Source organism: Carassius gibelio, chromosome A24 (assembly GCF_023724105.1).
Source record: "Carassius gibelio isolate Cgi1373 ecotype wild population from Czech Republic chromosome A24, carGib1.2-hapl.c, whole genome shotgun sequence".
NCBI classification, from domain to species: domain Eukaryota; kingdom Metazoa; phylum Chordata; class Actinopteri; order Cypriniformes; family Cyprinidae; genus Carassius; species Carassius gibelio.
The window spans coordinates 9,192,491-9,218,887 of NC_068394.1; the positions used below are offsets into that span (position 1 = coordinate 9,192,491).

Sequence of the window (26,397 nt, forward strand, 5' to 3'; positions counted from 1 at the left end):
ATGCATTCTGTGTGTAGTAATATTGACTATAAAAAAGAGACCATTTATTGTAGGTATTTATGTTTTTTTTTTTTTTTTCAGTAGCCTGGATGCAAGACGTTCTTAAAATGAACACACCTATCTGTAATATGCTGATTTTTATATTTTAAACTGGACTGATGTAGTCTGCTTCTATAGTTGTACTTTTACTTTTGGAGAACTGCAGTTCTCCTGCATCAGTATTAGCTTCTTTCCACCATTATAAACATGAAGGAAATTATCAATCTCCAACATATTCTAGAAGTGTAGCTGCATGGTTACATGGTTCAAGCACTATTGCCTGTAAATAAATCGAAATAAATATTTTATGTGGTCATTTTCATCCTTTTTTTTTGTACTTTAAGTAAAATTTGATGGCATACTGTTTGAGCGTGAACAGTATCAGTGCATGCTTTTCTATGGTTATGGTTATTATTTGTAAGTAACACTTTTTTTCCAGTAAATTTTTTTGAGTCACTTTTTTACTTTTAACCAGCTGATCTCAAGATCATGTATCCTCTCAAATTCACAGAAGTAGAATTAACTAGCAAAATAACCACTGGTGTACTTCATATCTAAATGCCTAAAGTGGTTAAAGTGTCCAGGGCTCTTTTGGCTTACATTATGTAAGTACAGGCATTGACTATTTATTTTTTTCACAGCATTAAGCATTAAAGCAGTAGTTTACATCTAACTGACGCGAAGTAATGTCAAAGTTTAATGACAAAATCTTTGAAAGGTACTGACATCTGGTGGATTTAACATGCTAAAACAAGCAATCTGGAAGAAAAAAAAATTACCATTTGTCCTCAACGAGTCACAAAAGTCAGTCAGAAACAAACGTTTTAACTTAGAAACTTTAGTAATTTTTCCTTTTTACAAATACCTACAAACCACACATCCAATTTCATAAATAGGTGAAAGTTCTTCTGGAATTTTCTGCAGGAAAACATTTTAAAGATGGAAAATTATTTTTAAACATTTGAAAAACAACTGATACTTTACAAAACAGCTCAGATATATCTACTGTAGCATTAAATGCTAAATTGTAACCTTTAATTTGCTTTAACATTTCATTGTTGTTGCTACAAAGTAAAAGAACATACAAACATTATTTTTTCTTAATAAACAATGTGAGCTGTTCTTAAGAAAACTAAAGACAAGCTTTACATCATGTAGAACCATGACAGCCCAAATTATCAGCAAACAAAGAAAGCAAAAGACCAACCAAAGGATAACAGACATAATGCAATATTTTACTTTGCCCCTTTAGTTCCAGAGTTACCCTGACTTGGGAGTTGAGAACATTACACAATTTATTTGCTTTTGAGGAATTAAAAGTCTTTACACCACGGCCATCCACTACAAATCCCATGCAGAGATTAGGGCAAAAAAATTATGTGGTGAGGGATGTAAACCCATATAAAACCTTAAACAGCAGACGTCCCATCATGACCTAGGATATGACTGATGTTATGGGCTGGGCGATTAGATTGTTTATTTGAATCTGAGGAAGTAGTGTTGGCAAGAGACAATAAAGGTGACATTGACATAGAGGATCCATCAGGAGGCATTGCTGTGGCAATTTCAGGGAACAAAGAGGTCAGGTTAAAGTTGGATAAATGAGGTGTGATGCCTGAAGAATTCCCAATTGGCATTGGTGTTATATCTGTGAGAAGTGGGAAGCTGGCCTGTGCAAAACCCACAGGTCGAGGGGGAGAAAGAATAGAACCGAAGCGGTTGTTCAGTGGTGCACTGCCGCCACTCTTGTCAGTGCTTGGACTTGTAAACATCTGGTTTGAGAAATACTGTAAAGGAATCTCACTTGGAAGGCTAGGATGAGCTGCAGGGGAATATGAGGGATAAAATGAAGGTAAAGTGTTCTGAGGTTCCACAGGAAGGAGGGCTGGGGTGCGAGAGGCACCTGGCTGTGTGACTGGTGGGATGAAAGATGCATTAGCATTAATGGGAGGTGGTGGGTTCATTCCTCCTTCAGCAATGAAAGGAAAGCCAAAGTTCTGGGTAAGTTCAGACACAGCACAGCGATCGGACACTAAATTGTTGTCACTACTGACCTGTGCACCATCTGCCATGAAACGCACAATGCTACTTCGTCTAGCTTCATTTCCTGTTTGTGTACGGCCAAGGATCACTCCGCCACCTGATGGAAGAGGCAAAGAACTTTCTGGTTCAAAAGGATTTCCAGGTCTCAAGTTGCCTGACCGTGGTCGATCTCCTGGACGAATCTTTGTGCTTTGTGGATCTGGTCCTATATGATGGTGGCGTTGACTAACAGAGAGTGACCTGGTTGAGCCTTGAGTACGTCCTGTGTCTGAACTGCTGTGTGGTGTTGGGGGATGGGGTGGACCTGTTCTCACAGGTGGACCATGCAAATTTGTGCTGACCTGAGAAATATGGCCTTTGTTGTTGTCCCCTAGATGTAAGGGAGCAGCTTTCTGTGCAGGGTGCAAATTAGGGCTAGAAGATTTAGCCTGAAGTTCTCCAGCAGAGGTCCCAGGAATGCAGTTGTATTCTATACTCCCTGGGGTACAGCCTTGGGCTGCCCTTTGGTGCCCATTTTGTTCAGGAATATGAGGTCCCAAAAGGCTTTGCATAAAGCTCTGGTGACAACCCTCCTGTTCTCTTGTCAATCCTGCTCCAATGTGTACACCTTGAGCAACATGATGCGGACCTGTATATGTTCCACGTGAACGCCCATCTCCTGAAGGCCCTATACCCATTCTAAATCCTGTTTGTGGCTGAGGACCTCTCTGGATTTGAGGTACAGACTTGCTGGACATCTCACCACTTCGAGACACTTGCACTTCAAAGTTATTTAGCTGATGCGCAGTAACCAGAGCCTTGAAAGGTCCACAATCTGGTATTCTCTGGGCATTTGTGTTATTAGCATGATCAGGTGGCATCCTGCTCTGAGATTTATGAGTAATGTTACCTTTACCACGTGATGAATCTACATAACCTCGCAATTCTGACTGGTCCTGTGCATTGCTTCGAGGTGCTTGCAGGTGCACACCCATATGTTGTTCACCAGTAGCAGGAGGAGTCTTGCCTATCAGAGCCTCTGCTGAGTAGCTAGAAAGACGGTGGCGCTCCTGATGTGATGAAGTGCAAGCAAGATCCGAAGAACGCGAAACAGAATTATTAGCCTGAGAGGTCAACTGCTGCTGCTCCATTGAACGAGACCCCATTAGTCTTTGTACAGCCCCATGATCCTGTCCAGATGGACGTTCTGGCTGACCCAAGTGATTGTTTTGATGTGCCCTCTGACCTGCCTGTTGTGCCTCACAGTTTTTGTCCTGTCTAGTCCCAAAGTGCTGCTGCTGAATCTGCTGCTGAAGATGCTGATGATGTGAATGTGAATTCTGTGGTGGCATCTGCTGCTGTTGGTGTGATTGTTGCTGCTGTTGAATCTGTTGTGCCTTTTGCTGCTGTTGCTGTGATTGCTGCTGTTGATGGTGCTGTTGTTGCTGTTGCTGGGATTGTTGTAGATGCTGTTGTTGCTGGTGTTGCTGAGGAGGCTGCACGCCACTCTTTTCCAAATGATGTTTCTGCAAACCAACATTTAGTGCGGTCTGCGCACCACGCACCACTCCTCTTTTTTTTTGCACGTGCTGGTCTTGCAGCAGATTCCTCTGATGAATACTGTGGATCTGCGATTCTGGTTGTGTCAGGTGATGGTGAAGCTGGTAAAGGTGCCTTTGTTCTTGTTGTTGTTGATGTTTGAGGTAGGGGTTTCCACCTAACTTCTGCCCAGACTGCAGTGCATTGTGTTGAGTGTGTCCTTGCTGCAGGTGCACCACACTTGGATGTGTTTGCTCATGTGTTGGCACCTGAGTAGAGCAGTGTCCTTCTGTAGGGCGGAGCACAGTGTTCATGAAAGTATTACCAGAAAACAGAGCACCAACACCATCAGAGTGATTTCTTGGCATAACTGCAGAAGTACTTGAAGGCATCTGACCAACCATCATTTGCACGTGATCTGTAGCCTTGATGTCCCCTCTTGCAACATTCCCTGTTGGGCACAGTTTTGAACGCTTATTTGGGAGAATAAGGTCATCTTGGGCAGACCTTTTTGGCATATCCTTCTGATGACGTTCAACCATTCCAATACCAACATGGGTTCGCATCAGAGCATTCTTTAAAGGTGCATATTCATTAGGTTGAGTAGGGCCAGAACAGGTTCGGGGAACTTGTGAGGAAGACTGAGTCACCATAACTGCAGAACCTCCTGACGACGGAGCAGAAACCTGCTGTGCAAGATTAGGTGATCCTGGATAAGGTTGGTTAGAGCTTGGTCTGATGAGGTTATTAACATTAAGGCTGGTGACAGAACTAGGCTCAGACTGCGAGTAAGCTATGCTCTGTGGAAGTCTGATGCCAGTAGTACTGCTGGCTAAAGGCTCAACTTGAGTAACTCGAGCAGAGACCTGAGATGAAGTTTCTGACACGGGTAAATCAGCCTGTTTTGTCAGTTTAACCTGCTGGTCAGTCACACTATTCTTGTTAGAAGGGGCTGGCTGCATTTTTGGAAGGTCCCACCCTGTGGCAGTAGTACTTGTTGGGCTGTCAACACTACATCCTGCAGCCCTTTTGCCTGGGCTGTCCTGTTCAAATATGGCTCTTGCTAATATTTCTGCCTGCTCAGAAGTGAAGTTGAAAGCACCAAATGAACTTGAAGAGGCATTAATGTTGTGGCATGTTGGAAGCAATGATGCAACAGAAAACCCTCGTCCACCTAAACCTCCTGCAAGAGGCGAATCAGTCTGTCTATTGGTTCCCAGTGGATGATCAAAGGAATCATTTTCCAATGTACATATTTGTTGTGGAGGAACTGTTTCTTTTTGAGCAAAAGCACCTATCTCTGTCACACCCTTTTCTGTGGCACCATCAGATTGTCTATCCTTGCCAGATTCTATGTTCATATTTGATTCAGGCAGTTTGAAGTCTGCACAATTCCCTTGGTTACTGGTTGTCACAGACACTTTCATTGTGGATGGTCGTTTTAAAGACTTGAAAGGGTCCGATAACCTAGAAGTTTCTGGAAGATGAATAGGTTGTGCTGACATAGAAGTGTCTTGTCCAGGAGTTGAGGGCAAAATAAATGATGTTTGATTTTGAGAAGAGTCAGTCAACTCTTCTCTTATTGCAAACTTATTTTGTGTTTGTGAAATTGCCTGATTTGCCATAATGGAAACCATAGGCCCACCCTCTGTTGAATTAGCACTGATGCCTAATGTTTGACTTGGTGTGGATACATCACTTGGTAATGGAGGCTGACAAAGGTCTGAATTAACAGATTTATCTTTTGAATTGTTTTGGGCAGAGCTTACAGTGATCAGCAGAGGGGAACTCTCTATAAAACTGGGTCTTGATTCTGTTGATCCGCCTTCGCTGCTTGTGCAAACATGACTGCTACTCACCTTATTCTGTTTACTAGTTTCACTACAAAATGTCAGACTGCATGAAGAGTTAACATGAATTTCTGATGAGGCAACTGACAAAGTTACAGCAGTATCCACAGAGCTACACTGTGAAGATAGAGCAGCACTAACCACTGAACAATTAAGCTGGGGACCAACATCTGGAATAAAGATTTCTTTACTCAAGCTGCCACAATTTGTAGAAACAACCAAATTACCCTGAGTAGAACTTACAGTACTGATACTACTAACTGTTATACTGTTATGCAGGTGGACATCATCTATAGATTTTACATTAGTCTTTGAAATTTCTCCACCAGCCAATGTGAGCTTGGCAATAGATCCATTTACTGAAGGCGTGACAGAACTGTCTGCTGATTTTTCACTGGAAGAACTAACACTAATGATTGCAGAACTACTGCAGGTGGAACTAACACTGTTTGGGGCAGGTCCTCCCTGTGTGTCAACATCATGACAAACTGTATCTTTATTTAAAAAACTAACCGAATCAACACTTTTTGCTACAGTGGATAACTCAGAACATGTATCATTTGCAACAAATGCCTTACTCTTGACATGATTTCTACGCAAACTATGCCCAGGTTTAGGTTCCTTCCGTTTAACCAATTTGGTTCTCCTAACAGAGTTTTGTCTGGTTTGATTTCCAGTAGTTCCACAACCTTTCTTTGGCAGAATTTTAACTGCACTGCCAGCAGCAGTTGATGGTAAAGTTACAGATGAGGAAAGAACAGTTTCAGTAGAAGTGCTGACTTCTGAACCACACACTGGAAGAGGTTGCACAGTAGTGTACGAAGGTGGAGTAATGGAGTATATCTGAACATTGCTTTGACATGAGACCTTTGAAATGCTCTGACTAAGATTAGTTAGAGCACCTAAACAATTCATGGCAACATCGGAAGTGGGTTCCTCAAAGGTGGGCTCAAGTATCGGAGTTACACTTTGACCAGATTGAGAGTTTCCCTTATCTGGTGACTTTGTTGGCTGCAGAACATAAACTTGTCCATTCACAGTGATAGTCTGAGGTGCTTGTGCTTGCAATTGGGTTGAGGGCCGTGGAAGAATATGTACCAACTGCTTTGTACCAGCTCCCTGCATGCTACCTGTACAGGTAGGGTTTGAAGGGGTTGTTTGACTGGATAGAGTTGGGGTTGCAGTTGACACAATGGCAGTGTGATGACTCTGTGGTGCAGGTGTCAAAGTAGGTGCCTGAATTATAACAATGTGCTGGCAGGGTGGCTGACTAGTGACATCCTCTCTGAGAACCTGTGGTGCTGGACATGAGCCTCCCTGTTGCAGAATAACAACGTGTGAGTTACTTGGAGGAGAGGAAGTGACAGCCACTGGTGTTTCCTCAGAACTCACCTGCAATAACTGCATTGTCTGTAACACTGGCAGTGTGGCAGCTTGTGGTTGAGGCACAAGGGCAGGCTGAGTTGGTGGATTGATGACTGACTGAGCTTGAGGCACAACACTGAGATGCAGTTGAGGCACAATGGCAGACTGAGCTTGGGGCACCACTGTAGAATGGGAATGAGGCTGGCATGGCAGAGCAGGCTGAACTGGAGTTTTAGGTTGTAGAGTAGGATTGCAGGTGGTCATTAGAGCAGAGTTGAGCTGAGGCTTTGGTAATAATGCAGGTTGTGCCCGAACAGTTGATTGTGGATGGGTCAACTGTGCTGTCTGTGTTTCAACAGGCTGATGGACCACTACGGCTTGGGATACAATGGCTGGCAATGATACAATTGAAGACTGTTGTGCTACTGCTCTCTGAGGGCATGGCACAACTGCTGAATATATCTGAGGAGGTCTCGGCCCAGATGGCTGAAAAGGAATGCCTGATGGTGTTGGGGCTTGCAGTTGTACAGGAGCCTTTTGTTGCAAATGGATCGTAGAGTGCTCCTCAAGAAGTTTTGTCCCAGCTGAACATATAGAAAGTTGCTGAAGGTTATGTGAAATGCTGGCACCATCTGTGATGAGTGCCTGAGAGACTGGTTGCACTGTATTTCCTGCAAGCTGTAGTGTTGTCCAAGTAGTCTGAGTGCTACTAGCTGCACTGGTTCTAAGAAGGGTAGAGCTTGCTGGTAAGATAGTACTAACAGACTGGATTTCAGTAGGTGCGGCAACAGGAACCACAGAGTTACTGATCACAACTTGAGGCACTGATGATAGGCTAAGCATATGCTGAAGTCTGAGAGGCGTGGTTGGACATGTAGCAGAAGTGAGACTGGGGATTGGATTATCTGGTTGAAGTTGTGGATGGACTGGGGTTCTGACAACAGGCTGTGGACATACACCTTGAAGAGTAATGTAATTCATAGGAGGGTTTAATCTTGGAGTAGCAGGCACCAGAGGAGAATACTGTTCCAAGACTGTAAGACATGGTTTTGATACGGCAGGAATAAGAGTTGCTACAGGTATGTGCGAAGAAGCAGAGGAGACTACAACTTTATTAACTTGTGCTCCAATACCAACAGACTGGCCCGTACCCAATGTAATATCACATGCAGGTTGGACAGTTACAGCATTTGCCGGTTGTTTATCAAGATGAGAAACGGGATTTGGTGGCATGGAGACTTTGCTTGTGGGACAGGAGTTGTTGTCATTGGAGTAGACAATTATTCCCTTTGACATCAAGTGAGTGGGAGTGACTTTGGCTACTTTTGCACAACGCTGCTTCCCTTTCCAGTGTATAGTGGGGTCATCCAGGAAATTGATGCCATTAGCTTTGAGGAGTTCAATATAATGAGCACTTTCCTTGCGCAGGTCCTCCAGCTGGTGCCGTAAGCGCTTTATCTCTTCTGCTGCAGAGATATATTTAACAGAGATGTCAAAATTAATGACTGCTCATAAGCTTACAAAGAATGCATTGGTAGGCATTTAATTCAGTACTTATCTCCATAAAACCATGTCCCCATTAGGAATAAGTAAAATGTTAATGGATCACATGTAAATGCACTTCATTTAAACAATTAACTAATGTAATTAAGTCATCGCTCACCTTGGACTTTGTCTCCTCCATTAAGCAATTCATCATTTTGACACTTTAGCTCAGTGATGTAACGAAAAGCCTCTTCCAGAATCATATTTTTACTCTATAAAGAGAGTCAAGATATTACAAAGTGAAAACTCTGTTGAAACAATAAAAAACAGCACTTTTAAAAGTGTGCTTAGTATCTAGTTCTATTACACATTTACCTGTTTCAAGGCCTGAGAGCATGGCAAAAGTTCTCCAATCCGATTTATACCTGCATTGATTTTCTCTTTACGATGTCTTTCCACTGATGTTTAAGGGAAATACATTTTAAAAGATATTCATTAAATATTCAAATAAGATCAAAAACCGTTTGACTAATTTTTACCATAATGTTTTCTCACCTGCATTATGGGTCTCCTTGTTTTTCTTCCGCCTAATATTTCACAGAAAATTATTTAAAATGATAAACAACTTAATTAAAGAAAAGATTTATAAATATAAAATTGTAATACATTCCCATGAGAATCAGTTCATTAACATTAACGCACTGGGTATGATGAACTAAAAATAAACAGTAATTTTTATAAGAACATTTATTAATGTATCTTAATGTTAATTTACACATTTTTCCATTTTCATGTTCATTCATAATGCATTTACTAACATAAATTTATACAACAATAAATTTAACTTAGAATAATGTAGTAAATTGTTACCTATTGCATTTAATGCATAAAAATAATTAAATTACAGAACATTAAAATACAGAACCTTATTGTTAAGTGTCACCCATAAAGTGAACATAGCCCCAAAACTGTAAAGTTAATAAAGGAATAATTCACTGGTTTCAATCAGAACTGACATGACATTTAATATACGATTTAAGAAGGGAACTGATCAGTACCGTGGTGGTTTGGGGTTATTTGTTTGATTCTGTACTATCTCCGGCATTCTGGCACACTTTACAGCCTGTTAATACCAAAACAAATGAACAAAATCTTACTTGAAAAGAATGCAACTTATAGTATATTCAAGAGGATGTGCTGTGGTTATGGGTAAATGCAAAATTACCTTCCAGCACTAACATGTAGCTATAATTTGTGTGAGCTCAGTGTTGGAGAGCATAGATCCAGGCACTTATATGCTCTATAAAAAACTGCAATAAAGAGAAAAGAAAACTTTAAACTTTACATCAACAGCTCTAACAGGACTGTGAGACAAAGCCATTGACAGCTTCTCCTCTATATTCAGCACAGATTGTCACTGACTCTTTATTTTTACATGTAGGAAGACACTATTTACTAGTCCTCAAAATAGTAACTAGGAATTAAACTCATGTCAAGAAGTTAGCAACACAGACAAAATACAGGCTACACCTAAATTGAGAATATTAAATAAAAATACCAATGCATGTAAATACAGTAAAAGAAAGCCACTTTGACTCATGCGTCAGCACTAGCATGTAAAGCTCTTTAACAGTGAACTGGCTAACACACTTAGCTTGTTAGCTTTGAAATATCTGTGTTAGCTCTGAGCCGGAATAGAGAAAATAAATACAACACAGAGGGAGGAGAGTATAGCTAACTGTACACTTGTTACGATGCAACATTTTAGTTGTCTACTTTTATATGCCTTTAAGGTACAAAGATGTTTTGAGTGGTTAACTGGCTAATTCATCAACATGGTTTTCGATTACTAACTGCATCACTAATCTCTTTAACACAACGTATCAGCAGGTCTGTCACTTAAAAAAGGCTTACCGACTGCTTGTCCATCCTTTGAGTTGACGATAACCCCGTCAAAACTTTGTTGATCCTGAACAATTCACTCCATCTCTGACCTAGCATTAAAACTATCAGTCACAAAACAATAAGGCGGGACTTCTGTTCTGTCCAATCACAGTGAAGACGGATGAGACTGTATCCAATCAGATCACGAATCCGTGCTAGAGGGGCGTTATTGTTGATGAATTTATCAGAAAACGCAGGAAACGTGAATGTTTGTTGCTAGTGTCCCAAGTCTTGTGGACTTTGTAACTACTTAAAAAAAAAAAAAAACACACACACACACACACACACACACACACACACACATATATATATATATATATATGAAACATTGAATGCTGAATAACATTAACGTCCACAAAAATAATGAAAAACAAAAAAATGCAAATAGTACTTTTTATTTAGAGGTTCAAAAGTCATACAATATAGAGCTCCAGAAAAAGATAAAATTTTCCAAATAAAGGAGGAACAAAAACATGCTTTTACTACAATGGTGAGGGCATGTCTTCCCTGGCATGCACTGAGTCAGGGCTTTTCCTGGGATCTGGTTCTGTAAGTCCTATAAAACAGCTTGTAGAACTAACCTGTAACACTCCTACATTGTGTATGGTAAATAGGTGGTGGTCAGTGAACATCACTGAAATTTAACTGTTGTATCGTGGGGGGATTTATCTCTGCTGCAGTAACAAGTGAGAAGCTAGGATTCAAATCTAGTAACACACAGGCAGGTAATGGGGCAAGGAGGAGAGAGATTAAATGTTCCCATCAAAAACTCTAATAAACTAACTTCAGTCCTGGTGGACTAGAAATTATTAGAGAACCACATTCACTGTAACAACTAAACCGTAAAGGCCCATAAAAAGCCATTCCTGTTTGTTATCTGAAGCCTTAACATCTCCCCAGCAGCATTACTGCAAACCCTAGAAAAAGCCCAGACTCAATCCACAAATTAAAAAAAGAGAGGAAAAAAGATGGGGATATTAAATAATGGGCTGAATAACAAAACATTCCTAAACAAGTGGAGTTTACTCTTCTTAATCTCCCCCTTACTAAAAACAGTTGTACCACTCTTGTTCGTGGTGGCTCTATGCTCCATTTCCTCACTGGTATAGCCTCAACTCAGACTGAGGCGGCTGACATCACAAAGAGACATTGCATCATATGCAACCCTCCAATGCTGCATATTGCCTGTATGGTGAAGCAGGAGGTCCCAGCCACCAGTAGATTCCCTTGCCCTGTGTCCAAGGGCTCAGGTGGCGGGGTGATGGACTTCTGTGGATCCCACGTGCCCCTAAGACGATTCAAACAATCACTCCAAGGTTGCCAGCTGGGGCGCATCGAGTCATATTTTTAAGACTTTACCTCTTTAGTTCTATTGTTTTGTCCAAGCAAAGCTATGTCCCCTTCCTTAAACAAATCTAAAACAAATGCAAACAGTATGCTTTGAAAACTTAACCTTCACTGTGTCAGATCAATAAGTCGTCAGCAGATTTTTGGAGCACTTATGGATTCTGCTTGAAAACCTCCATGTAATTTTAACTTTCTAAATTGTGAAACATAAAAAAAAAACAATTGAGGGGGGACTAAAGTTTTTGCACAATAAATGCAGCAAATATGTCATTGACTTTTTCTGTCTAAAATGTCCTCTGAAGAAAGTGGTGAGTGTGTCAACCCTGGGGCATCGGTTACAGTTCCATTTGGGGGAAGAGACCAATCTGGTGTCACGCTTCGATCCCTAGTCGGCTTTCTGCAGCTCTCCTGCTGGGGGCGCACATGGGCTGCGCAGGCTTTTCTGAAGAACGTGGGCATCTGCTGGCTCTATCCTCTTGTAATAGTTCTTTTTTGTCTCAATGATCTCAAAGCCAAATTTCTGGTAGAAGTCAATTGCAGACTCATTGCTGATCTGCACATGACTGCGGAGACATGAAAGAGAAACCGTTACTTTAGCATAGAGAAGACTCCATAAATATTCAGTCATTCATTTGCAGCAGACTTTAAGTGGTTACTTGAGAATCAACATCAAACATTATGTGAATGAGACACAGATGGAGGTTTCACAACAAATAAAGCACAAGACCGTCTTCAGACTCACAGGTAAATGTTGTCAAAAGTGCCATCCTTCTCACAAATGTTCAACACATGGTTCAGCATTTTTGTTCCTTCAAACAAACATGGCAAGATAAATATCAGTAACGGGAAAATGTGCAAATGACAAAATTCAAACATCACTGCTCTAGCCGATAATAGAAATCTTCATGTCAGGCATCACTCACAGACAATAATCTGATTATGTAATTATGCATTCAATCCAAAGGAATCTGACCCCTTTCAGCCCTTTGAAAAAAAAAAAAAAAAAGAGGACACACAAGCACATAAAAGGTCCAATAAAGTAATCTCACCTATGCCAAGTCTGCGGTAAGGCGCTAGACAACCTAAGGTCATGATGTAGAGTCGCTTCTGGTTCTGAGAGTGATCCACTCTACAGCAAACGGCACCAACTGCGATGTCGTTGAAATATGCTGTAAAAGGTTCACAGGGTGAGCAGGAATCTATTTAAACTACTGTCCAAAAGTTTGGGTCAGCAAGTTTGTTTATATTTTTAGAAGTAAGAATTAGGACACATTAAATTGATCAGAAGTGAAAAGAGATATTTATAATGTTACAAAAACAATTCTAGTTCATAGAATTGCTATTTTATTTTTTTGTGTTTTCAACATTTAATAATGCTGAAAAATCCGCTTTGCCATCACAGGAATAAATTACATTTTAAAATGTATTCAAATAGAAAACAGTTGTTTTAAAATGTACTGATATTTGACAATATTATTGTTTTATCAATTATATGTTTGATCAAATAAATGTAGCCTTGGTGAGCATAAGAGACTTTCAAAAGCATTACAATTTTATCAACCCAAACTTTTGAACAACATTGAACATTATGACTAATATCCAAAGAATCAACAGGATGTCACAGAAGCTTTGATTCTTACCTAGCTTAGCGAGCTCTCCTACTTCAAGAACATCTTTGTAGAACTTGTCGTTGTAGCTGACAGGGAAGATCACTTGGTTCAGACGCTTCAACTGTTTAATGTTGTGGGGTGTAACGTCCCCCAACTCGATCCGGCTACTAGAACAAAAGCAGAATGGTCAACTAGCTGTGCACAGATGCTATACCATCAGTAGAGCATAGTCTCTAAAAATAACAGCTTTACTAGCAGGAATACACAATATATTGGTGACAAATCCGTTATCAATCGATACTGGATATATAGTATGCATGTTTATCATTTTCCCTATTTTAAAAGTCAATTTAAGGAATTTAATAACTGTAATATTTAGAAAATCTCAAAATGAATATGCAGTTTCTGTACTCTTATCAAAATGTGCTGACAATTACATTTAAAGTAACTGACTTATTTTTAGTTTCTTTTTTAATTTAGAGAAATTATAAGGGGGGAATTTGGGGGGAATTTAGGGGCAAGCCGTGGCCTAATGATTAGAGAGTTTGACTCCTAACCCTAAGGTTGTGGATTCGAGTCTCGAGCTTGCAACACCATGACTGAGGTGCCCTTGAGCAAGACACCGAACCCCCAACTGCTCTCCGGATTCAGAGTATGGGTCACCATACTTGGCTGTATGTCACATCACTTAAATAGAATTTTAATTTAAAAAATAACTTTTTTTTATATATCAGTGTATCCCCATTTAGTATTTTCTTTCACAAAACATGTCTTGGGTCAGCTTGGCTGTAAACTAGCAGTGTGTAAAGTCTGTATTTATAGGTCAGCACGCAGAAGCCCAACACCAGCACCAACACAACAGCTGCTGGTCATGTGACCACCGCTGCACTTAAACAACCAGTATGTGGTGACAGGAGAAAAACTTGGGCCCTAAATGTGGTTTACAGAGGATGACCATTACATTACACTATATAAAACATTGTGATTCCCAATCATGAACTTTAAATGCATTGCAAGCTTGAGTGGAGATAAAGTCTCCCATTTTTGGGTAAATCATGACATATCATATAAATACTATTAAATGACATTCTCAACAATTTCAGAATGTTAAAACTGTGGAGCCCTTAACCTTGTTCCTGCTCCCCACCAAAAAAATACACATTTAGATGGTTCTCTAATCAATCACACCTGATTCACATTAGAGACCTGTAATGGGTGTGTCAGATAAACGTGCACTGTCGGAGGCCCTCTAAGAAGTGGGATACTGTGGTACATTATGTACATTTTAAAGTGAATTTAAAGCGACACTTATGACGAAAGGTATTTATATAGAATTATAGCCAACGTCACTTAATTTGTATCTTTAAACATGGTCAAGGCAAATCACTTGTGAAATATTAACGCATCAGTGTCATAACGCAACATTTGTTGTATTATTTCATACGCCAAACTTTAAGTAACCGCCTTCATGAAGTGTAAAAACCCTAAGAACTGTCATTTTCAGTATGCAATGCTGCTAAACGCACTGCATCACGTGTGTCTCATCTCTTCACTTTTACATCAAAATATTCACACATGTGAAAATTAACATGACAGCAACAAGTTTTAACGCCCTCAGGATCCACGAGAGAACATTTTGTAGGAATATAAACGTGGCTGGCTAACCAAGATAGCAACTTGAAGACTGACTCAACATTTTTGGATTTAGATTCGACACACGATCCAGTTTGGCACGGATTTAAATCGTGCCATTTCTACTGGCATATGGTTTGATCTGAAGCTAGATTATAATAGGCATTTATAATAGGCATTTTAAAACGTTATCGGAACTATGGCCAAAAAAAAGAGATGGCAGTAGAGGCTGGGTGTGAAAATGCGGCGCAAATGTCTCTCCTCCACATTAAGCGCGCAGAGAGCTAGCAGCTAACGTTAGCATTAGACCAACTCCACTGCCCCCCTGCTGGAAAAAAGAGCGAACAGAGAAGGGAAAACTTTACTCGAGACGAATAGATCCTTCGTAGTTGTTTACTCACCCTTTCATGTTGAATGAAACACGTTGGTTGTGAGGGATACAGGGGCAGTTGGTGGTATTTGGTCTAAAGGGGAATTTGGGCAGAGTTTGGGATGTGATCCCCTCCACATGTATGCTGCTAGCACACTAGCTAAGCGGTCCGCATTTGCCTCTGTTGCTGTGGCCGAAGGTTGCCAGGTCTTTTTGATTAAATCACCGTAAACAACATAAATCCGACTGAGAACCTAATTAAAAGACTTTATAGATGTTTTGAAATATAAGTCATTTAATGTAACGTAGATGGATATAAGAACGCATTTAGCCCCTGTAAAAGGGGTTAGGACTTTACACAAGCAACTACTCGATGGCTGATGAAACGGAGGATTTGGCAACGGTAGTTCTGAGAGGCTGATTCTGTCAACCTTCACCACTTACAACAGGAAACAGAAAAACGGGAAATTACGTTAGAAAATGCTGGGCCCCGAAAATATAAGTCCTATTTTAATCCTAATAAAATAATCTTTTGACAAAATTAAATGTTTCTTGAAAAATAAAGATACTTTGTATCAAAGTACCTTGGATGTAATGGCTGCTCTTGTAATCCCTTATCCCTGTATACAGTCTAAAATATGCGCAATAATATATTCCTCCTTTTGCTCATCTTTAAGCTTTTGTTGATCTTGTTCATTTATTTTCTCTCTTTTAATCCTAATCTCTTTTCTTTTTGCTGCTTTCCATGCAGCAACCCCTGATTTTCCATCTCTCTCCGCATCTCTTCAACATTTTTTGGTAATGTTAATTTTTTTTTGTCCTCCACCTCTCGTCTTTACTTTCTATTCAAACTCTTTACTGGGAGTCTCCTCTTTTTCTGTGATCTGGTTCTCCATTTCCATTCTTTCCTCATCTGATTTTATTTTCTCTTTCTCCAGTATGTCCATCATGTTTTCTATTTCCATGTCATATTTTGCTTATAATTCTCTCTCTCTCTCTCGCTCTCTCTCTCTCTCTCTTTCTTCCTTTCTCTTTTTAATGGACATCTCTGTGTCCTCAAACATGGTGTTTGTGAAATACTGCCCCTTATTAGATTTTTAAGAAATCTGTTTCTCACCATCCCTGATACATTTCTTGAGTTCTCAATGCTGACTTGTGCAGCATTTGTACCAGAAATCCTCTTAATCAGATCCACAGTGTTTTTCTCCTTATTGGTGATCCCCCCCCCCCCCCCCCCCCACTCAATACAATAATAAAGACGTGTTCCAGGTGCTGACAGTGAAACATTTAATAGTTGACCTGCAATAAATTCCATATTTATTGGAAGTAGCCATCAGAGGGATGGGTACATGGTGGTCATAAAGGGATGGACATGGTCAGAAACAATGCTCAGGTAGGCTGTGGCATTTAAACGATGCCCATTTGGCACTAAGGGGCCTAAAGTGTGCCAAGAAAACATCCCCCACACCATTACACCACCACCAGCAGCCTGCACAGTGGTAACAAGGCATGATGGATCCATGTTCTCATTCTGTTTACGCCAAATTCTGACTCTACCATCTGAATGTCTCAACAGAAATTGAGACTCATCAGACCAGGGAACATTTTTCCAGTCTTCAACTGTCCAATTTTGGTGAGCTCGTGCAAATTGTAGCCTCTTTTTCCTATTTGTAGTGGAGATGAGTGGTACCCAGTGGGGTCTTCTGCTGTTGTAGCCCATCCGCCTCAAGGTTGTGCGTGTTGTGGCTTCACAAATGCTTTGCTGCATACCTCGGTTGTAACGAGTGGTTATTTCAGTCAAAGTTGCTCTTATATGTGAGTGTATATCCTTTAGGTGAGTGTATAAATATAGACCCATGTGTTTCCCAAACAACTCATACCCTAACTGGAAGATTGCAAGAGCAAATTGAATCCAACTTCAGATATTCACCAGGTCAGACCTCAGGCGCAGATACATTATTGGTATTGTGGAATAGGTAAGAGGAGACCTTGGCCTTGGAGAGAGTAGACCATCGTGGCATAGGGCAGCTCCAGCTCAGCACCGATGGCTGGTTGTCGAGGAGATGCATCGGCAAGAGCAAGCGACGAGATGTGCAAAGGCTGTCTCACAAGCTAAGCAAGGACAGTGGATATGGATATGGGAGGGAGTTGAGAGGAGAAAGTTCTCTTGGAGGGAGCTGATGGGTATGGAAGCATTTCACATCAGCCTCAACCAGTGGTATGGAGAAGATCCGACGTGCCCCCTCTGTCCATCCCCCGCAAACCTCAAACACATTTTGGTTGGCTGCAAGACAAGCTTGTCACAAGGCTGTTATATTTGGTGGCGTAACCACGTTTTGAAATGCCTAGCAGCTACCTTGGGGGTTAGACAGATAAAAATTAATGCCCTGCCTCCTACATCAGTCCATCCTTCATTTGCAAGGGAGTTCATCCGAGAAGGTGTAAAGACAGCTAAAGCCCATATACTATCTGACATCGGCCAGCTCGGAGGGGCTTGTGATTGGAAATCTGAACCAAAGGCTCTGTTTGAAAATCAGAAATCACCATAACGAACCTCAGACCAGATCTTGTGCTCTGGTCCTTCTCACTCCACATTGTGTACATCATACAGCTTACCGTTCCTTGGAAGGCTGCTGTAGAGGAGGCATTTGAGTGCAAGAGACTTAAGTACACTGAACTGGCAGCTGAGGCTGAGAAGTGCAGATGGAAATTCAAGGTTTGCCCAGTGGAAATCGGCTGCAGAGGTTTCGTGTTTTTCGTATATATAATTTACTGTAATATACAATTACATTAGTACACAGATTCTACTAAATTCTACTTACGTGAAGTAGAATGGCTAATGGCTAGATTGCAAATTTCTTGACTTACAGTTAGGGCGAATATGCTCTAGACTCTGGGTTTACTCTCTAGTGAGACAGCTTCAAATGGATGACTTGTGTAGGGAGCAAAATGTCCTGTTCCTTGGAAAGCACTTCCGCGTCACAAATTAAACATGTAAAAAAAAAACAAATACAACGCTTCATTTTGGAGCAACACTTCATGGCAGCCATGATTTTTCTGAGGTGGATTTGAACGTTTTGGAAAACAGCTGCGTCTGAAAGCTTTTTTTGCAGTTGACTTGTTACCTCGCTGCCCTGTCAGGCAGTGAATTTGTAGGCAAGTTGGCGCATGAAGATACCACACAACAATGTACATCTGAATACAATTATCATGTCACAACCTGTCTATTGAGATACCTTCATCTGATTTTCAAAGGCAGCATATATAGATAGATATATAGATTAAAGATAGACATCTTTAAATTCTCTCATACGGTAAATCACAGTAACAGTACTTCAGCACACAGTAGGGGGCGATACTGAGTTTTTCTGCGCACGCTTGTTCAGTGTGCCGAGGGAGAACGTGATGTGACGACAGCAAACGACTGAATGAAGTCAGGTGACTTTTCTCGTTCCTTACGTCTCATCTCACCAAAGGATCTGGACACAGTACTGTCTCGGTTTTTGAGGTATTTACTAATCTTTGAAATGATAATCCTATATTTTTTTTTATGCTGAAAGCATTGTACTGCAGAGGTGTATTGTTAGGTTAATCAATCAGAAAATATGATTATAAGAATATTCTCAGATTCTCTTTGTAGTTTTTTCTTTAATAATCACATAATAGCTTATTTTACAGCTGTACACGGTGTCGCTGAATCATTGCTCGCTTCGCCTCTGCAGCTCATAAGAATCGTTAGATGTTCGTTTCCCTGCTTCACTGAGAATAACAACCCACTTGGATGCTAAACAAATTGCTGGTGAATTTCAGTATATTACCTATATAATGAATTTGAGTGTTCACGAACACGTGCAATGGATTACATTACTCGCTTTAATTAATAGGAGACAAAACTTACCTTCGATTTCCAGCAAAGGTCAAATTCTATCATCAGCTTCGTGATCATGTGATCATGCAGCATCTCTTCGCAGCTCGAAATCCAGTGCGTACAGCAGCTACAGACATTCAACGATCTTTGAATACATCTGGAGAATATTCATTTATTTAGTCCTCTCATCATTGTGACTGTAGAGAGGATTGTATTTCGGGATCGTGATATTTGATACACAAATAGGCATTAGGTAAGAAGGCAGCTCACTTGTTTTGACGCAACGGCTGCCTGCTGTTTTCCTTTTAACAAAAGCATGCTAGGTTTTCAGACAACATGCTCTTAAGGATTTTTCTGTACTGACTGAAGTCAGTTTTTCGCCTGTGGTCGATATTCAGATATGAACATACTTAAAACCAAATGGACCTTTTGTCCCCCCAGTAATCCCAGATGTCATAGGAGCATCATGTGATTGTAAATTCACAAAAACCTGGACGTTTCCCCTTCCTCTTCCTATTGAGGTTTTGAATAGCAAAATAATAAAGATGGATATTTTTATGAAGGAAGGTATGTCAGTGTCATGCAATGCTTTATAACAGACCATTTCGGGTGTTTAGTTGACTGGTTCTCAACGAAAAATGATTTGGTCTGTCATAAATGACCACTACAATTCCACAAAATCCAGATTTACTCAACTGTCAACTGATTTTCCAACTTCCTCACATGGTTTCTGTTTTACAGTCAGTGTCATGTGCCCTTGGTCATGTGACTGTGTTCCATATTTGTGCTGTATATAAATGTTGTATAAATATATATTTTTTTACACAATTGACGAACTCCTGTCCAGGAAGTTGCTATTGTTACTACTGCAAATCTTTCTGATAAAAAAAAAAAAACCTTTTAAAATGAAAAATAACACACTAAACAAATGTATAATTTTATGGTACCTGTATATGAGTATATACATGAAACACAATAATCATGTGCAGCTTTTGTATTGTGCACAATGTTCAAAAGTGTAGAAATAAGTCCAGATAGTAAAGCTTTTTTTTTTATTTCTTTTTTTTTTTTAAGTTCATTTTCTATCAGACACATTCAAAATGGACTTCTCCAAGCTTCCCAAGATCCGAGATGAGGAGCGGGAGGGACAATTTGGATATGTGCACGGTGTATCTGGACCTGGTTAGTAGGAATTCAGATGTCATATTTTTTATTTTATTATTTTGGATTATTATGTCATATATTTATACATATAAAAAAATGTGTGTGTGTGTAAAACTTTTGTTAACCTTTAACTGTTCACAAGTAGTTTTTGAAGATCCCATTACTTACTCCCTAATTGTGTTATAGTGGTGACGGCCTCCAGTATGGCAGGAGCTGCCATGTATGAGCTGGTGCGAGTGGGCCACAGTGAGCTTGTGGGAGAGATCATTAGACTGGAGGGTGACATGGCCACCATTCAGGTCTATGAAGAGACATGTATCCTATTCTTACCTTAGTACAGTACATAATTTCTGTAGTTGCTGTTGTACGCAGTGCGTAGAATCTATTAAATAGTATTGTAGTTTTCCTGAGCTTTCATCAGCTGGTGTGTCGGTTGGTGACCCTGTCCTGCGCACAGGGAAGCCCCTCTCTGTGGAGTTAGGACCAGGAATCATGGGCTCCATCTTTGATGGTATTCAGCGTCCCCTCAAAGACATCAATGACCTCACCCAAAGTATCTACATTCCTAGAGGAGTCAACATTGGTGCCCTTAACCGTGATCTGAAATGGGAGTTCTCTCCATCCAAGAGTGTGCGAGTAAGTGAAAGATTAGTTTAAAGCTACACAATTATGGATGGTTTTCAAGTTTAGTTTTGGTTGTGATGTTTTTCTTTGTTACGATTTAACATTCTTTCAGATTCCAAGAAGGAAATAAATTACTTAGGAGCTATAAGAGGTCATATCATGAGCATATCATTAACATGCTTTGTATTCTTTTTGCGATTTAAAAAGATCATCGTACTATGAAAATCTGGGAAACATGACCGTCTTTCCTGGCTTTGTGTAGCACCTACAGCATGAATATTTTTATTAAGGATCCCAAACGAATTTACACATCAAAACATAGTTTATTAATGCTATTAGTGGATATAAATGAGAATAAATGTAGTAATAATAAAAATACAAAAATATTAAGTAGGATATGACCCCTTTTAAAGGTATGTTGTACAAAGCTGTTGTTTGTGTGTCCAGGTTGGCAGTCACGTCACTGGAGGTGATATCTATGGTATGGTGTTTGAAAACTCTCTTATTAAACACAAAATAATGTTACCACCGAAAAGCCGAGGAACTGTCACATACGTCGCACCAGCTGGAAACTACGATGTCTCGGTGAGGTTAATAACGTGTTAATCTTTTTCAAAAACAGTCAAATGACAGTTACTGTGACAGAAGTCAGTGTGTATGTGCGTGTTTGTCAGGATGTGGTGTTGGAGTTGGAGTTTGAGGGGGTAAAAGAGAGGTTCACCATGGTGCAAGTGTGGCCCGTGCGTCAGGTCCGGCCAGTCACAGAGAAACTTCCTGCGAATCACCCTCTGCTGACTGGTCAGCGGGTACTGGACGCCCTCTTTCCGTGAGTCACGCTCTGTGAAATGATAATTTTTCAGAATAATAGGCTCAATTTTCAGATGACACATTGGACAAACCATTCATTTCTAAAGCTTAATTTTCCCCAAAGGATCCTTTAATAAGAATATAGGACTTTTCATGAACATTAATCAACAGAACTGGGGGCGTTTAATAATTATAGGGAAAAATGTAGTACAGTAGAAGTACTGTAAAAGGGGATGTTTTAAACATTACATATAAACACTTCCATTTGGGGTCATTTGTTAGTGATTTTGCCTACCTGAGGCTGCATTTATTTGATCAAAATTATGAAAATAAATACATTTTTATATATATATATTAAATAGAACAAAGTCTCTTATACTACCTGAGGCTACATTTATTTGATCAAAAATAGTAAAAAATAAAGAAATAATTATACATACATATATATATATATATATATATATATATATATATATGTATGTATGTATGTATATATGTATGTATATGTGTATATATATATATATATATATATATGTGTGTGTGTGTATGTACATGTGTGTGTGTGTGTGTGTGTGTGTGTATATATATATATATATATATATATATATATATATATATATATATATATATATATATGTGTGTGTGTATGTATGTATAATTATTTCTTTATTTTTTACTATTTTTGATCAAATAAATGCAGCCTCAGGTAGTATAAGAGACTTTGTTCTATTTAATATATTTCAGAAAACTATGATAATTTTTTTTAAATTTATTCTTTTGTAGCATTTTAAATGTCTTTACTGTCACTATTGATCAATTAAATGCATCCTTGCTGAATAAAAGTATTAACTGCTTTCACACTTTTGAACAGTAGTGTAAATGTCTGATAGATCAACAGTTCTTTAAGTATGGACTGTTTGATTTCACAGGTGTGTGCAGGGTGGAACCACAGCCATCCCTGGTGCTTTCGGTTGCGGTAAAACCGTGATCTCTCAGTCCCTGTCTAAGTACTCCAACAGTGATGTCATCGTCTATGTAGGCTGTGGAGAGCGTGGTAACGAAATGTCTGAAGTACTCCGAGATTTCCCTGAGGTGAATAGCACTGTCGATGGACCAACACTACAAACACTGTAATGGATGGTAGGGTGACTGACACCTCTCTTGCCCTATAGCTCACCATGGAGGTGGATGGGAAAGTGGAGAGCATCATGAAGAGAACAGCTTTGGTTGCCAACACATCCAACATGCCCGTGGCTGCCAGAGAAGCTTCTATTTACACAGGTTCGTTGAAGCTTTGATACAATAATAAGGTGTGTGCTTTAAAACCTAGCAGCTGTTTGAAACCGTTAATGGGTCTTTATTCCATCCAGGAATCACGCTGTCGGAGTATTTCAGGGACATGGGCTACAATGTGAGCATGATGGCTGACTCCACCTCTCGATGGGCAGAGGCTCTGAGGGAGATCTCCGGTCGTCTGGCTGAGATGCCTGCTGGTACGTGTGCTGTGACCATCTCAGGCATGACAGCAAATGTTATAAGCTACAATTTCTGAAGTAAATTTACGTTTGTTTGCTTGTGTTCACAGATAGCGGTTATCCTGCCTATCTTGGAGCACGTCTGGCCTCATTTTATGAGCGTGCTGGTCGAGTTAAATGTCTTGGTAACCCCGAGAGAGAGGGCAGTGTGAGCATTGTGGGAGCGTAAGTAGATCTTTTGGATGCTTTTTCTTCTTCAGACTCCATAATTTGCTTGTTTGCTTTGGTAAAGTTTTGATTTTATTATTTATGACTGCTGTTGTTACTGTTAACATGAATTGTCTGGCAGACTCACTCAAGCTTTTATTTTTACGTTGATACGTTTTGTTTCATTTTGTTTGCAGTGTGTCTCCCCCTGGTGGTGACTTCTCAGATCCTGTGACATCTGCCACTCTTGGTATTGTACAAGTACGCGAAGTTTTCCTTCACACTGCGGTCTTAACACACTGGTTCATAGCAGAATAACATTATTTGTTCTTCTTCCAGAGATAAACAGTGTAAAAGTCCTTTTTGTTATTGTGATCCTTCCTCACGTTCCCTCTTCCAGGTGTTTTGGGGTCTGGATAAAAAGCTGGCTCAGAGAAAGCACTTCCCTTCAGTGAACTGGCTCATCAGTTACAGTAAGTACACACGAGCACTGGACGAGTACTACGACAAGCACTTCCCTGAATTTGTGCCGCTGCGTACCAAAGCCAAAGAGATCCTGCAGGAAGAGGAAGACTTGGCTGAGATTGTGCAGCTTGTAGGGAAGGTGAGTTTGTGGGTTCATGTTAAATACATTACTTTTTGAGGTATTATTACAGGTATTTTTCAGTGGTAAAAAATTAATTTTTTTAGGCATCACTGGCTGAAACGGATAAGATCACGCTGGAAGTTGCCAAATTAATCAAAGATGACTTCCTGCAGCAAAATGGATACACGCCTTATGACAGGTATTGATCTGATTGAAGCTGAGGATCATTTAACTGCCTTGTCACATGACATTTAAATGTGACCGTGTGGGTATAAAATGCTAAATGTATCATTTTCAGGTTCTGTCCATTCTATAAGACAGTGGGTATCTTGTCCAACATGATTGCGTTCTATGATATGGCACGTCATGCTGTAGAGACCACTGCACAGAGTGACAATAAGATCACCTGGGCCATGATCCGGGAGCACATGGGAGAAATTCTGTACAGGATCAGTTCCATGAAATTCAAGGTACAGGACGTAAACATTGTCTGTGTGTTGATCAAATCAATCATGCCTAAAGTATGTCTAAACCATTGACCACATTGATGAAATTATTTTAACAAGTTATTTTATGTAATAAAGGAAAGTTGTTGCCCTCTTGGAAGTTTGCTGATGTTTCCAGCTAGGTGCCACTGCTCTACCACTTGATTTATTATGACTCCCACTATCTTGGATTGCCAATAGCTTGGTTCCTCTTTCATAGTGATCATTCACAAGTGTTGTGAACAAGCCAAACAGTGAAGTTTAATCACATTATATGGCTAGAGACTGAATATTATGTCTTGGTATTATTTTTAAAGCTGAAGTGTGTTGTTTTTGTAATGATAAAATACATTTTTCTGTCCAAGCTTAGCGTGCTGTCAGCTTTAAGTATTCTATTCGTTGACTGGGATAGTTTGAAAAGACTTAGACATTTAAAAAGAAATGATACTGCATTTGTATAGATAAATAGATAAATATAGTAATTTTTAATGTCTTTCAATATCTGTATCTGTATTTCAGGACCCAGTGAAAGAGGGAGAGGAGAAGATCAAAGCGGAGTATGCGCAGCTGCTTGAAGACATGCAGAACTCCTTCCGTACACTGGAAGACTAAAAGAGTCCGAGCTTAGCCATCATTCTCAGGGCAGGGCAGCAGAACCCCACATCCCCACAAACACACACAGTCGATGTCTTTTTCCTTTGTGTTTTTGCTGTCGAATACATTCCACTGCTTTTTTTCATGCTATGATGTTCTGGATGCTCTAGTGTTCTTGAGGTGTCTCCAAACACGTGTGTGTGTGTGCATTTATGTATATGTGCAACCTGTATGATCTTCTTCAAAGCCTCTGCTCTGCCCCAGTTCTTTATATTTTACAGATCATCCTCTCTATAGACATAGATGTTATTATTGAAAAAATGGATGTAATTATTGTGCTATTTTTATCTGTACAGAAGACTGAAAGACATGACTTGAGAGATTCGCTATATTTACTGCTGGAATATTTACAGTTTAAATTGTTGTCAACATATTTCTTGTTTTTGGTATGGATGTTTATTGCAGTATTGTCCTGTATATTATTTTCTTGAGGACACTTCCCCTTCATTGCTCATGTGAAAATGTATTTGAGTCCTGGAAAAATATAAATAAAAATGGATAAGTTTACAAGGATTGTGAAAAAGAGTATTTAAGTGGATGTGTTTTGTTTGTTTAAAATATTTGGTTAACACGCTTTTAGCCTTTTTTTTTTTTTTTTTTCTTTTTTTTCGTTTAATGTTTGGTCCCTTTCAGACAAAACCTGAGCAAGCAAGATTATCATGGCTATTAATATAAAATATGTGGAAATGGTTCCCCCCAAAATAGAAAACTGGTTGCCCTACTCTCGAAGTTTAGTCATGTGCTCATCATTTTACACGTTTGAGGTATGTACTGTGTAAACAGTGCTTTTGTAAATTAAATTGGGTGGTGGTGTGTTTGCAACCTTTTCTTCAGAGAGTAGTTCCTCAAGTATTTCTAGCTTTATGCAAGCCATTGAGCAGCAAAGAACTATGAACTTCTTACAAATATCATATGATCTGGCATATATATATAATGACATATCATAAAAGCAAATAATTATTCCCCATTTTAATAGATAAAATAAACTGTTTTGTCATAAACTTGCATCTATTTTAGCATCTAGATTACAAATGTAGCTATTAAGATCGGAATGTCTCTGATTTATCTACCTGCATCTGTACTATTCATCCAAAAACTCGATGGGTCCATTTTCGTGGCATTGGCACCTTTCTTCCATTTACTCTTGGTTTGTTCTTAGAGGTTGAATATCATGTTCAGGCAGGAGAGTCTGCATTTGTGTGCAGTCTATTTACCTATGTACATGTGCATATGAATGTTGTCGGTTTGTTTGACAGGTCTTACAGCATTTTCTCATCTTGAAACAGGAATGTGGATGCTCAAGTTCCAAAGACTATAGAATAAG

The 26,397-nt window shown here is 39.7% G+C and overlaps 3 protein-coding genes across 4 annotated transcripts; 1 reads left to right on the top strand and 2 right to left on the bottom strand.

Annotated features, from left to right (window-relative positions):
- Positions 1-861: 861 nt before the first annotated feature.
- Positions 862-10,351, bottom strand: LOC127946149 (basic helix-loop-helix domain-containing protein USF3-like). The gene is made up of 7 exons (XM_052542480.1): positions 10,215-10,351; positions 9,526-9,610; positions 9,359-9,423; positions 8,856-8,887; positions 8,676-8,758; positions 8,479-8,572; positions 862-8,281 (listed from the first exon to the last, which is right to left on the bottom strand). Exons 3-7 carry the CDS (start codon positions 9,403-9,405, stop codon positions 1,449-1,451), a joined length of 7,089 nt encoding a protein of 2,362 aa, XP_052398440.1. The 5' UTR covers positions 9,406-9,423; positions 9,526-9,610; positions 10,215-10,351; the 3' UTR covers positions 862-1,448.
- A 272-nt stretch (positions 10,352-10,623) lies between these two features.
- Positions 10,624-15,604, bottom strand: LOC127946483 (N-alpha-acetyltransferase 50). Of its 2 annotated transcripts, none has more exons than XM_052543080.1 (5): positions 15,235-15,604; positions 13,232-13,365; positions 12,641-12,760; positions 12,334-12,400; positions 10,624-12,154 (listed from the first exon to the last, which is right to left on the bottom strand). In XM_052543080.1, exons 1-5 carry the CDS (start codon positions 15,240-15,242, stop codon positions 11,977-11,979), a joined length of 507 nt encoding a protein of 168 aa, XP_052399040.1. In that variant the 5' UTR covers positions 15,243-15,604; the 3' UTR covers positions 10,624-11,976. The 2 variants fall into 2 exon arrangements, with proteins under 2 accessions (XP_052399040.1, XP_052399039.1); XM_052543079.1 differs by having other exon boundaries at positions 13,232-13,368; positions 15,235-15,601.
- Positions 15,605-18,568: 2,964 nt separating this feature from the next.
- Positions 18,569-25,583, top strand: LOC127946448 (V-type proton ATPase catalytic subunit A). Its single transcript, XM_052543033.1, has 15 exons — positions 18,569-18,711; positions 20,146-20,253; positions 20,422-20,550; positions 20,657-20,871; positions 21,307-21,444; positions 21,534-21,685; positions 22,596-22,758; positions 22,839-22,947; positions 23,037-23,159; positions 23,252-23,366; positions 23,546-23,609; positions 23,749-23,952; positions 24,039-24,133; positions 24,233-24,404; positions 24,939-25,583. Exons 2-15 carry the CDS (start codon positions 20,172-20,174, stop codon positions 25,029-25,031), a joined length of 1,854 nt encoding a protein of 617 aa, XP_052398993.1. The 5' UTR covers positions 18,569-18,711; positions 20,146-20,171; the 3' UTR covers positions 25,032-25,583.
- The last annotated feature ends 814 nt before the right edge of the window (positions 25,584-26,397 follow it).